The sequence below is a fragment of the Staurois parvus genome, unplaced genomic scaffold (assembly GCF_062004578.1).
Source record: "Staurois parvus isolate SC_StPar_1 unplaced genomic scaffold, SC_StPar_1.0 ptg001112l, whole genome shotgun sequence".
In the NCBI taxonomy this organism is placed as follows: Eukaryota; Metazoa; Chordata; class Amphibia; order Anura; family Ranidae; genus Staurois; species Staurois parvus.
In genome coordinates, this window is record NW_028318908.1 from 443,387 (window position 1) to 457,713 (window position 14,327).

At 43.2% G+C, this 14,327-nt stretch overlaps 1 protein-coding gene across 1 annotated transcript; it reads left to right on the forward strand.

Moving 5' to 3' along the window:
* Positions 1–4,230: 4,230 nt before the first annotated feature.
* On the forward strand, positions 4,231–14,030 carry LOC149440111 (NPC intracellular cholesterol transporter 2-like). The gene is made up of 4 exons (XM_089658942.1): positions 4,231–4,331; positions 12,341–12,444; positions 12,770–12,919; positions 13,942–14,030. Exons 1-4 carry the CDS (start codon positions 4,243–4,245, stop codon positions 14,028–14,030), a joined length of 432 nt encoding a protein of 143 aa, XP_089515068.1. The 5' UTR covers positions 4,231–4,242.
* The last annotated feature ends 297 nt before the right edge of the window (positions 14,031–14,327 follow it).

Below are 14,327 nucleotides of genomic sequence, written 5' to 3' on the forward strand. Positions count from 1 at the left end.
CTTGACCCATGCAGACCGGGAACAACCCACAAGAGCTGCAGTTTTGGAGTTGCCCTGACCCAGTTGTCAAGCCATTATAATTCAGAACTTGTCAAAGTCACTCAAATCCTTACGCTTTACAGAATAGTGATGCTGATCCCCAGAACATAGAAATCAAATACCCTATAAAGTGTAGAATGATAATAAAATAAATATACATTCCTGAACTGCTGCAACCACTATTAACGTGCACTCTCATACACCTAGCATAAACAAATGATAAAATTCTGGTGCGCTGTCCTTCAATCCAATTGTCAATTTAACAAGCAATGTTCATCAGTTACTGGTATACCAATCCATAAATAGTCTACGCATTATTCACTTTCTCAAAATCCAAGTGATATACCAGTTACTGATGGACATTGCTTGTTAAATTGACAGCCATGAGAGTGACACCCTGTAATTTCCGGTGAGCCTTGATGGAGAGGGACCAGATCCCCTCTTGTAGGGGTGATAGTAATAACTTCTGTTTAGGGGGCATGCGTACCAACCCTATCTGTTCCGGTTGTTGCTTTACTGCCTTATGTTGGACCTCAAAAGTCTGAAGCACTCTAAGCCATGCTGCTTAAAAGTTATGGGCTTGTCTACCTGAGTGTTCATGTTTGGCTAGCAGGTGGGGTAAGTCCAGGCCTTTCAATATTATCACTAGTTTAAAGATGGCCCGGAAAAGCTTGTGGATCCAGAGCAGCCACAGTCCTGTAAATATGTTGATACCGGCCGCAGTGCCAGCATTTGCAGTCTTCCTCTAGCTTACTGTGCAGCGGGTTCTCACCCCCCAGAGGTTGGGGAGAGTCCTTTTTGTAAGAGGCTCTGTGTTGCTTTAAAGCGGCTACATCTTGATGTTCCACAGCACTACTGGCAAAATATACTGTGGACAGATGAAACCAAGATTGAGTTGTTTGGGAAGAACACACAACACTATGTGTGGAGAAAAAAAGGCACAGCACACCAACATCAAAATCTCATCCCCACTGTAAAACATGGCGGAGGGAGCATCATGGTTTGGGGCCGCTTTGCTGCCTCAGGGCCTGGACGGATTGTTGTCATTGATGGGAAAATGAATTCCAGACTTTATCAAGACATTTTGCAGGAAAACGTACGACCATCTGTCCGCCAACTGAAGCTCCGCAGAGGATGGGTGATGCAACAGGACAATGACCCAAAGCATACAAGTCATTCAACAAAACAATGGCTGCAACAGCACAGAATACGCCTTCTGGAGTGGCCCAGTCAGAGTCCTGACCTCAACCCGATTGAAATGCTGTGGCATGACCTTAAGAGAGCGATTCACACCAGACATCCCAAGAATATTGCTACACTGAAACAGTTTTGTGAAGAGGAGTGGTCCAAAATGACTCCAGATCGTTGTGCAGGTCTAATCTGCAACTACAGGAAACGTTTGGTTGAGGTTATTGCTGCCAAAGGAGGGTCAACCAGTTATTAAGTCCAAAGGTTCACATACTTTTTCCTCCCTGCACTGTGAATGTTTACATGTTATGTGCAATTAAACCATGGCAACATCTAATGTTTGTGTAGTATTATGTTTAGCAGACTGTGTTCTTCTATTGTTGTGACTTAGATGACGTTCAGAGCACATTTTCTGCCCAATTCATGCAAAACTCCATGTAATCCCAAGGGGTTCACATACTTTTTCTTGCAACTGTAGGTGTCACAGTTAGGGCCAACCCGAGCGGGGCCATGCTGGAGCCCAGTCCTCCTTCTGCACCTGCTGCAAGAGACATATCCTTCCGACTGCTGCCAACTGTGGGGAGGTACAGGCAGTACATACACCAGTCGTTTCAAAACTGCAAACGTGTATTAAGCAGAATGCCAATGTTACCAACACCCTAGCGGGAGAGCGCCATTTTGGGAAATAACTCACAGTTCAATATAGACAAAGATGCGGCTGAGGAGAGGTACCGGCAGCTGTATAGAGGGTGAAGTGCGGCCTGGCCAGCCCAGTCCCAAGATGGGAGGCTTTTTTCAGGTTAGCGTGTCCATAACCTTTCTCTCCTCGTCAGGAAAATGTCCCTACTGTGAGCTGCTGTCCCGGACAAGTGGGTCTCTCTCTCTACACTAGCCACTCGAACAAAGCGTGCCAAAACTCAGGAGCAGGGACTTAAATAGACCCTGCTGACCCAAGATGGCCACTAAGGGTTACATGGCTGCAGTGTAGCCAGTAAGAACGATGCTCCATTGACCCAGGAAACCATAGAGAAAGCATTTTTCCCTTGGACTTCCTCTCCAGGCTGTGGAACAACTTAGGTCAAGTACCACCTACAGTGGAGAAAACAGCACCTGCCTACACACCCTGTAATGTATATGGCTGTCACCAGCTATTTTATTAGGTACACCTTGCTAGTACCGGGTTGAAACCCTTTTGCCTTCAGAATTGTCTTAATTCTTCGTGGCATAGATCCAACAAGGTGTTGGAAACATTCCTCAGAGATTTGGGCCTTATTGACATGATAGCATCACGCAGTTGCTGCAGATTTGTCAGCTGCACATCCATGAACCATTGATACAAGGGAGGATGGATCCATGCTTTCATGTTGTCTACGCCAAATTCTGACCCTACCATCTGAATGTCACAGCTGAAATTGCGACTCATCAGACTAGGCAATGTTTTTCCAATCTTCTATTGTCCAATTTTGGTGAGCCTTGGCAAATTTTAGTCTCAGTTCTTAGCTGACAGTGTTATCTTCTGCTGCTGTAGCCTATCTGCTTCACGGTTCGATATGTTGGTTGTAACGGTTGTATTAGTTATTTGCGTTACTGTTGCCTTTCTATCATCTCGAACCAGTCTGCCCATTCTCCTCTGACTTCTGACATCAACAAGGCATTTTCATCCACACAACTGCCGCTCACTGAATATTTTCTCTTTTTCAGACAATTCTCTGTAAGTCCTAGAGATGGTTGTGAGTAAAAATCCCAGTAGATCAGCAGTTTTTTAAATACTCAGACCAGCCCGTCTGGCAACAACAGCCACGTCACATTCAAAGTCACTTAAATCCCCTTTCTTCCCCATTCTGATGCTCGGTTTGAACTTCAAGTCGTCTTCACCACAGCTAGATGCCCTAATACATTGAGTTGCTGCAATGTGATTGGCTGATTAGCAATTTGTGTTACTAAGCAGTTCAACAGGTGTACCTAATATGGTGGCCAGTGAGTGTATATATGTATACCCTCTATAGATATATACCCCTTTATACAAACACCCGCTATAGATAAATACACACACACACACAACTTGTATCCTGTTTACTTCCAGGAAAGATGAGAATTTTCTTGTTTAGTGTATGGTTACTGCTCTTGCCCTATCATTGGGGTCATCCAGGTATGCTGGGACTGGTAGTGTGGTTCTATATGTTCTCCTATTGTTAGGGAGCTCTGCACATGCTGGGACCTGTGATGCCTCCTCCATATGTGATACAGGTCACCGGAGTCTCAGGCAGGATATGGGGGAGGAAGCACTGCTGCCAATTGTGACCTCATGTCATGAGGAACACAGCCGTGCCCAATCGAGGATTCTTAATCTTTAATGTAACGAGTTGCAGCAGACAATCAGAATTCCCTACAAGCACCTTGGAGCATCGTCATTGGCTGTTTGTTTGGCTTCCCCCATTATTATGGCAGGGCTATGGATAAGGGGGTACCACCAGTCCTCCTGCATGGGGCCCAGGCAGCTGGGTAAATCGGATGTGAGCAGGGAAGGTGATTGGCACAGCGGGAGAAGGGCAGTTACTGGAACCGATCCCTGCATCTGGTGCCCCAGCCCCTACAGTGTTTCCGGCTTCCCTCCTCTCCTTTCCACCGGCAGCTGCAGAAACACAATGGGATCCTTCAGGATGGAAAATGGGGGAAGATCACATTTACCAGCCCCTTTCTTTCCTGAATGAGCACGATGAGAGATCGGTACTGATCACTCACTGTGTTCATTCATAACTGAAGCATAGTAAACTGTGTTTTTTTTGGGGGGGGGGGCTGTCAGGTTGGTTGAATGGGGCCCCATGGTTTCTAACAGCAGCCCTGGGTGATGGACATGCCAGGGAGAAATGTGACTGTCTAGTCCTGTAAGGATGCTGTTTATAACCCCATTTACATCGAACGCTTGGGTGGAGTGAGAAAGCAGAGGTAGCTGTGAAATATGGAGGAAGCAGTGAACTTGTCCTCACTGTACATTGTCTCCCCTCAGCTGTCACCATGTCGTTGGGTCACATCGCACTGCTGCTGGCACTGACCGCCTTCACTGTCACAGTTGGGAAGCCACAGAGTTTCAGCGACTGCGCTGAGTCAGTATTGATGTCATAAGATGGAATTAGCCAATTGTCTGGCATTTTTTGCTGGCTGGTAGCTAAAAAGAGTTGGAAATTTGAGTGGAGAGTGAAAAAGTTTTATTTTTGACTGCTGGTGATTACTGGTGCTTGTAGTTGTTTTATTTTCTTCTTTGGGTCTTGCTAAAAGCTTTTACTTTTTAAAATCACTTTTTCTGTCACTTTTGAGGCTAGGTTCACATATGTGCGGGTGTTGCCGCTGCGGATCCGCACTAAAATCCGTGCAGCCGCACCTCCCGTACAGAAGAATGCGGACCCATGGACGGGTGCCATTAATTTTAATGGCACGTCGCCTGTACTGGAAATTGCAACCGTACTGGGAACTGAGGTTTCCGTGCGGGCTGCGTTTTCAGAAGTGCAGGGACTTCTCCCTGCGTGTCACGGGCACGGGAGTCCATTCAAATGAATGGGCTCTCGTGCCCACGCAAAACACGGACCGCAGAAACACAGATATGTGAACCAAGCCTTAAATAGCATTTATTTTTCTTCCTTTCCTTGTCTTCCTTCAGTCTGCTAATTAAGGGGAGGGGTTAATTGGTCACAGGTGATACAGGTCCTATATAACTTGCTGTAGAGCTCACTCTGAGCTTGCCTGTTATTTGCTTGCTAGACCTTTGACTGATGCAGGCCATAGATGGGGAGAAAACCTGCCAATTTTCTTTAAAAAAAATGAAAAATCGATCATTCAATCAGCCAACGTTACCAGGAACGGTAAAAAAAATCGGCCGATTTTCATCCCGTCTACAGCCGGCAAAAAGTGTCTCTGCAGAGAGCTCCGCTATTTCTTTGACAGTTCTTTGACAGTTATAGCGGCTGCAACATTGTATCCATTTGTATCCATTTCGGATACAGATGTTTTTATTCCGAAACAAATAGATACAATGTTGCAGCCGCTATAAAAGTCAAAGAGCTGTCAAAGAAATAGCGGAGCTCTCTGCAGAGACACTTTTTGCAGAACTGGAATTCCTCTTCTTCTTCATCCTCTTCTTCTTCTTCATCCTCTTCTTCTTCTTCTTCGTCCTCTTTTTCATCCTCTTCTTCTTCTTCATCCTCTTCTTCTTCATCCTCTTCTTTTTCTTCTTCTTCATCCTCTTCTTCTTCTTCTTTTTCTTCATCCTCTTCTTCTACTTCTTCTTCATCCTCTTCTTCTTAATCCTCTCCTACTTCATCCTCTTCTTCTTCATCCTCTTCTTCATCCTCTTCTTTTTGTCTTCCTCTTGCAGGTCACTGCTCATGCGCAGATTTTTTATCGGTAAAAAGATCGGCCGATTTGCCCATCATTGCCGCGAAAATTGGCCGATTTTTTTCCCCAACTTTACCGATAAAAAAAATCTGCCAAAATACCGAAAAAACGGCCGACCTATTAACCCACTAACGATCCAAAAATCGGACGATTTTATTTTCGGCCGAAAAATCGGACGATTTTTGACCCATCTATGGCCTGCATGAGTGAACATTTGATCTGTGGAGTTAAAAAACCGGAGTGGAAAACAGAAGATTATAACAGGAGTCTACTAACCTGTAAGTGACAACTGATATTTCCTATTAATATTGTAACTGGGATAATGTGTGCTAGCACGGTGGAAGGTTTTGTGCAGTGCACAGTGTGCCGCATGTATGCAACAATGGAGCAACAGGTATGCAGGATACCGCTGCGACAGATGTGAGTGGGTTGCCCTTCTGGAACTCGCGTTAGAGATCTGGAGGAGCAAGTTGCAACACTGGGCAGAACCGGCAATGTTGAAAGGGGTCTTCTACTCTCTGAGCGGGTAGCTAATGGGATTGATGTGGAGGGCAGAGGGGCTAATCAGGATTATCAGGTAGGAAGATTGGTTACTGTAGCGAGAGAGAGTGGTAGGGGCTCACTGAAAAGGAGGGCTGGTCCTGGGTTTGAGCACCCAAACAGATTTGCCAAATTGTGTGAAGATATGGGGGTCAAAAGCTCAGGGGTGGCAGCCCTGGATGTCACTGCTATCCCTAACAGCCAGGGGGGCAGACCATCTGGGAGGGATGGTGAGGGTAGTGCAGGAAGACCTAGAGAGTTGGTGGTAGTAGGAGATTCTATAATCTGAAGGACTGATAGAATAATTTGTCGCCAGGATCGCCTCAACTGTCTCCCTGGTGCCAGTGTTCGGCATGTGGTGGACCGGGTTGATAAATTACTGGGAGGGGCTGGGCATGACCCAGCTGTCTTGGTGTTGGAACCAATGACAGAATACATGGAAGGTGGAGGCTCCTTAAGAATCAAATTAAAGAACTAGGCTGCAAGTTGAAGGGAAGGATCTCCAAGGTGATATTCTCTGAAATATTACCTGTGCCATGCGCAACTCAGGAAAGACAGGGGGAGATTAGAGAACTCAATGCATGGCTGAAGACCTGGTGTAAGAGGGAAGGATTTTGGTTTCTAGAGCACTGGGCTGACTTTTCATTGGGGTGCAACCTATATGCTAGAGATGGTCTGCACCTAAATGGAAGGGGTTCGCTGTGACGGGGGAGAGGTTTATGGGAAGGCTGGAGGAGTATTTAAACTAGGATTGAGGGGGGAGGGAGAATTGGATTATAACGGGGTAGACAGATCAGACAGAGGCCAGTACTTATTGGTGGGTGGAATGGGGAAAGATGGGGGGGAAGGCTATGGCAGATGATAAGAAGGTTCCCATGTTACAAACAACCAGTGGAATTGGTACCATTTGTATGAAAATAAAAATATGCAAAATACGTGTGAACCAGGAGTCAATGGATTATGTTCACCAATGCCAGAAGTCTGCCAAGCAAAATAGAGGACTTGGAAGCTTTGGTGCATGAAGAGAACTATGATTTAATTGGTATTGCTGAATCTTGACTTCATTCCTCACATGACTGGGCCATTAATATTCCTGGCTATGTTCTCTTTCGGAGAGACAGGGTAAATAGGAAAGGTGGTGGTGTCTGTCTCTATGTGAGAAGTGATCTCAGAGCGAGTGCGAAAGAGGACCTAGTTGATGGAGAGTGTGATGAGACTGAAGTATTATGGGTGGAACTGCACAATGGGTGCATATTACAAAGGTAATCATTGGAGTTTGTTATAAGCCTCCTAGTGTTAAAGAGGAGGTGGAAACTCAGCTCCTTGCATAGATCAAAAGGGCTGCAAAGGCTGGGACAGTGATAATAATGGGGGATTTTGACTACCTGGAAATCGACTGTAGTAATGGTACTGCAGGAACAGTTAAAGGGCAAAAATTTTTAAACCTACTACAGGACAATTGTATGGTACAGTTCATAAAGGCCCCAACTAGGAATCATGCTCTGCTGGACCTGTTAATCTCAAACCATGCAGAGCTTATTACGAATGTCCATATAAAAGAACATCTGGGTAACAGTGACCATAATATGATTTCATTTGTTAGGTGTAAACAGCAAGCACATACGGAAAAAATAAAATGCTCAATTGTAAGAGAGCTAATTTTCCAAGGCTGAGAGCTGCTCTCCAAGACTTAGACTGATAGGGAATATTGGCATCAATGAACACAACACAGAAATCAGAGTTCTTTAGAAAGACTGTATGTAAACACACTGCAAAATATATTCCCATGAGCAACAAGTTTAAAAGGCTAAAAATCAAACTTATGTGGCTTATGGCCAAAGTTAAAAAGGCTATAGAGCCAAAAATGTTAGAATTGTGTCAATGTCCCAATATTTATGGACCTGACTGTATAAAAATGAAAGAACGCTATCATCATTTAAACATTACAAAGAATATAATAGAATATGCAAAAAGGAAATAAAGGCTGCAAAAATTGAAAACGAATGACAGATTGCAAAAGCAGGACTAACCCCAAAAATTCTTCAAATATATTAATAGTAAAAAGGTTCGGTCCGAGCATGTAGGCCCTTTACAAAATAATGAGAGTGGGTGACTGGGGACAAAGAGAAGGCAAATTTATCAAATACCTTCTTCAGCTCTGTGTATACAGAGGAGCATGGGGGAGCTCATGTCCATAATGGGCATGGTACTGACACAGCTCCAGATGATCCACATTGGCTCACAATTGATATGATCCAAAAATATTTAGACAGAATAAAAGTGAATGAAGCACCTGAACCGGATGGCATACACCCACGGGTCCTTAAAGAATTGAGCTCTGTCATTTCAAAGCCATTGTTTCTCATTTTTAGGGACTCTTTAATGACTGGCATAGTACCACTGGATTGACATAAGGCCAATGTGGTGCCAATATTTAAAAAGGGGTCAAAATTTTTACTACGTAATTATAGACCTGTTAGTGTAACTTCTATAGTTGAGAAGATACTGGAGATTTTAATAAAAGACCACATAGAGGAGTTCTTGCTGGAAAAAAATATTTTAAGTAACAGACAGCATGGATTCATCAAAGACAGAAGTTGTCAAACAAATCTGATTTCATTTTATGTGGACGTGGATTTTGCAAAAGCATTTGACACAGTTCCCCACACACGGCTAATGTGTAAGGTAAAGTAAAGGCTTGAAAAAATCCGTATGTAAATGAATAGACAACTGGCTGAAAGATCGTATTCAAAGAGTAGTGGTTAATTATTCGTACTCTGAGTGGTCTAGGGTTGTCAGTGGTGTACCCCAAGGTTCAGTGTTGGGACCCTTACTTTTTAATATATTTATAAACAATATAGGGTCTGGGATTAAAAATACCATTTCAGTCTTTGCAGATGACACCAAGCTTTGCAGTAGAATAACGTCCTTACAGGATGTCTCCAACTTACAAGCTGACCTCAATGCACTGTGTAATTGGGCAATATGACAGGAGTCACTTTGGGTGGGGGGCCCATGGAACCCAGCTCACTTTGGAAAGGTGGGGAGACTCCTTTCTAAGCTCCCCATATCCCTATTATGTGTAAGTCACCCTGTGCCTGTTAGGGGTACAGGGTGATCTGTCCTAATTTGTGTAGACATGTCTAGGAGATAGGTGGGGTTGTGGATTGTATGGTGTTGTGTGGCTGCATCCCATTGTTCTATTGTTTGTCTTGCTTGGGAGCAAACTATTATGGGATGTATATGTATTAGCTTAGAGGGGGGGCCTCCAGCAGCCCTCCCTTATGATGGGACTGTTTGCTGGTGTGAAGTTTGAATACCTGTGGGTCTCTTGTTACTAAATGTAGATTGCCCCACCCTGTGTCATTATGCAGGGAGGGGGGATTGTCCCTTGAGTGTATATATCTTGTATCTGTGTTTAAATAAAGTAGTCTACCTTCTGGATTACTTCAAGATTGGTGTCGTCTACTCTTGTTTGGTCAGCTGTGGTGTCTGTTGTGTTCTGACGGGGAAGCGGTATTCTAATGGAAGTACTCAGCGCAGGCTGGGTCGGTTCCGTTACAGGCAACTATGTGGCAAATGAGGTTTAATGTTGATAAATGTGAGGTTATGCACTTGGGAACTAAGAATATGCATGTATAATACATACTAGGGGGAGTACAACTGTGGGAATTAATGGTGAAGGATCTGTGGGTTCTGGTAGATCACAAGATTAATAATGGCATGCAATACTAAGCTGCGGATTCTAAAGCGAGAAAAATCCTCTCGTATTAGGAGAGGTATAGACTCCAGAGAGAGAGATATCATATTACCCCGCTACAAATCATTAATAAAACCTCATCTGGAATATGCAGTTCAGTTTTGGGCACCAATTCACAAAAAGAACATTGGGGAACTGGAGAAAGTACAGAGAAGGGCAACCAAATTGATAAGAGGCATGGAGGAGCACAGCTATGAGGAAAGATTAGAGGGACTGAATTTATTCTCTCTTGAGAAGAGGAGATTAAGGGGGGATATGATCTCCATGTATAATACATAAGGGGGGATATGATCTCCATGAATAATACATAAGGGGGGATATGATCTCCATGTATAATACATAAGGGGGGGATATGATCTCTATGTATAATACACAAGGGGGGATATGATCTCCATGTATAATACATAAGGGGGGGATATGATCTCTATGTATAATACATAAGGGGGGATATGATCTCCATGTATAATACATAAGGGGGGTTATGATCTCTATGTATAATACATAAGGGGGGATATGATCTCTATGTATAATACATAAGGGGGGATATGATCTCTATGTATAATACATAAGGGGGGATATGATCTCCATGTATAATACATAAGGGGGGATATGATCTCCATGTATAATACATAAGGGGGGATATGATCTCCATGTATAATACATAAAGGGGATATGATCTTCATGTATAATACATAAGGGGGGATATGATCTCCATGTATAATACATAAGGGGGGATATGATCTCCATGTATAATACATAAGGGGGATATGATCACCATGTATAATACATAAGGGGGATATGATCACCATGTATAATACATAAGGGGGGATATGATCACCATGTGTAATACATAAGGGGAAGATATGATCTCCATGTATAATACATAAGGGGGGATATGATCTCCATGTATAATACATAAGAGGGATATGATCACCACGTATAATACATAAGGGGGATATGATCACCACGTATAATACATAAGGGGGGAAATGATCTCCATGTATAATACATAAGGGGGATATGATCTCCATGTATAATGCATAAGGGGGATATGATCTCCATGTATAATACATAAGGGGGGATATGATCTCCATGTATAATACATAAGGGGGGATATGATCTCCATGTATAATACATAAGGGGAAGATATGATCTCCATGTATAATACATAAGGGGGGATATGATCTCCATGTATAATACATAAGGGGGGATATGATCTCCATGTATAATACATAAGGGGGATATGAGCTCCATGTATAATACATAAGGGGGGATATGATCTCCATGTATAATACATAAGGGAGATATGATCTCCATGTATAATACATAAGGGGGATATGATCTCCATGTATAATACATAAGGGGGGATATGATCACCATGTATAATACATAAGGGGAAGATATGATCTCCATGTATAATACATAAGGGGGGATATGATCTCCATGTATAATACATAAGGGGGGATATGATCTCCATGTATAATACATAAGAGGGATATGATCACCACGTATAATACATAAGGGGGATATGATCTCCATGTATAATACATAAGGGGGATATGATCTCCATGTATAATGCATAAGGGGGGATATGATCTCCATGTATAATACATAAGGGGGATATGATCTCCATGTATAATACATAAGGGGGGATATGATCTCCATGTATAATACATAAGGGGGGATATGATCTCCATGTATAATACATAAGGGGGATATGATCTCCATGTATAATACATAAGGGGGGATATGATCTCCATGTATAATACATAAGGGGGGATATGATCTCCATGTATAATACATAAGGGGGGATATGATCTCCATGTATAATACATAAGGGGGGATATGATCTCCATGTATAAATACATCAGTGGTTCATATAGTGAACTCTGTGTAGATTTATTCACCCTGAGGTTATCACAGAGGACAAGGGGCACTCTTTACGTCTGGAGGAAAAGAAATGTAATCTCCAAACACGGAAAGGTTTCTTCACAGTGAGAGCTGTGAAAATGTGGAATAGACTGCCTCAAGAGTTGGTTCTGGCCAGCTCAGTGGATTGCTTTCCAAAAGTCCTGGATTCTTTTTTGGATACACAGAATATAACTGGATACTAACATTTATAGTTGATCCAGGGAATATCTGGTTGCCTCTGGGGGGACCAGGAAGGAATTTTTTCCCCTGCAGGAACAAATTGGATCATGATTTGCTGGGTTTTTTTTGCCTTCCTCTGGATCAACTGTGGGTATAGGATTATAACTTTTTTTTTGAACTGGATGGACTTTTGTCTTTTCAGCCAGACTAACTATGTAACTGTCTCCTCCTCATCTCAGCTGGACTGAATTGAGGATGGAGTATGGAATGTGTGCCAATTAATACAAGAGAATAATCTCAGTGCTTTGCTGGTCTTTTTATCACTGCAGGCAGTGAGAAAGGGAGGCTGCTGAAAGTGGATATATCTCCATGGGAGAAGACGCCGTGTGTTCTAGTAAGAGGCAGAAACTACACCGTCAATGTCACCTTCACCAGTCGTAAGTGTGATGTGTTTGGAGGCGTCATAAGGGCATGGGGTGTATGTGTGTGCAAAGACACAATACAAGGAATCATGTATGTGCACTCAGGTGCTGTACGGGGCTTGGTGTGTGTAGAAGCCATGTAGGAGGCATGATATTTGTGTATGTGCGTGCATGCAGGAGCTGTATGGGTGAAGGTATATGTAGAGGTGAGGAAGGGGTTGTGTGTGTATGCACAGACACTGTATGGTTGTTGCTTATAAAGGCGCCGCAGGGGTGTGATGTGTGTAGAAATGTGGCCTCTACAACTTGGTGACCATGTCTGTTTCATCTGCCAGGTGAGGTAACTCCAATCTGCTATGCTGTAGTCTACGGTCAGCTATACTCTTATCTCTACCAGCAGCAGACGGGTGTAAGAGTGGAATAACCTGCCCCCTGAAGAGAGGTGTAACCTACAACTACGTCACCGAATTGCCCAACTACCCCAAAGTAAGTAGAATCATGTTTATACCACATTAATGGATGAATGCTGTCTGTACACTACCTGGGCTTTGGAAAATGTAATTCTGTAAAGTTGGTACTGATAAATGTTCCTGCAAACTCCTTCAAACCTCTGACGTAGATTCCAAACTTGCTATAAAATGCCGACATCAGAATGTTATTTGCATTGGTTTAGGGTGCCTTGAGGTTTCTTTAGGGGTGCCTTGGCAAAATGTCTAAAAATTGCCCAAAACTTGTATACAAGCCAACATGTAGTACAAGCCTGCCTTTTAGTTACACAAAGCCACAGGTTTTCATTGTGCACCATTACGACCTTCTAGCCGCCAGCTTCCTGAAAACCAATGACATCATCAGTTGATAAGGACGATGTCAGCTGCCTGCACAGCATCCTAGTTTGACCCTCCTCTGCCCCTCTCCATCAGTGCTGGGGTCACATTAGGTGATGGAGAAAAACTGAGGGAGAAGAGAAACATTGGTATACTAGTCAGTACCAGTGTGCAAAAGTGTGTTTTGGAAGCATAAGTCACCTCTAATGTTGGGTGTCCTACAAGTTGCTGCATTATATAAAACTATTAAAATAGTTCTAATGGGGTGCCTCGGGACTGTCCATAATTTTAAAGGGTGCCTTGATTGAAACAAGGTTGAGAAACACTAGTTTAGGGCGTCCCAACACAAGCACAAAGAGAGGCCACGTCTTCGAACTTGCACTGACCCACCAGACTACAACAATTATAGAGCTGAAGGTGGATCAGAACTGGTGCTTTGATGTGAAGGGCTATACTGAGGGGTGCCATGTAACTACTCAGGCAGTCGCAGTGCCCCATTGTGGGATGGGTTTCAGTAATGCCACATTTCTACATACACAACCCTGTCACATAGACTATTATTAAAACTCATATTTCATCCCCACATTGGGCATCCAGTAAAATCAGGATTACCACCATTCTATGGCCACGTGACCTCTCCCCACCTCACTGTGGCCAGTGATTGAACTGTTGTTTTGTTGCCTGCAAGTTCCGATGACCATTGTATGGCAGCTGTTTGATGCCAAAGTAAAGAATCTGTTCTGCTGGAAAATCCCGGTCAAGATTGTGGATGGCTGAATATGAGCTGAGCCTTTATTATTGGCACAATTTACTGTCTTTAATCCTCTAATGCCTCTGTCTAGGACCTGTTTGCTTCTGATTGCTGTGCAGTTGTAACAATTCACAATCACAAATCCATGGACAGCAATGTTTGCTAATTTTTATTGAAAAAGACAAATTTGAATAGATACTCTGCTGATTGCACACATTTCAGGAGTTGTTACTAATGCTCAAATCCAGTAATGCATGTAGCACCCTTCTACTTAGATGCTGGGATTTGTATAGTTAGGAGATGCTGGGATTTGTATAGTTAGG

Coding starts and splice junctions, on each gene's coding strand:
- LOC149440111 (XM_089658942.1), top strand. CDS start 4,243: ATGTCGTTGGGTCACATCGCACTGCTGCTGGCACTGACCGCCTTCACT. Junction 4,332..12,340: donor AGTTTCAGCGACTGCGCTGA/GTCAGTATTGAT, acceptor CACTGCAGGCAG/TGAGAAAGGGAGGCTGCTGA. Junction 12,445..12,769: donor CAATGTCACCTTCACCAGTC/GTAAGTGTGATG, acceptor CTGCCAGGTGAG/GTAACTCCAATCTGCTATGC.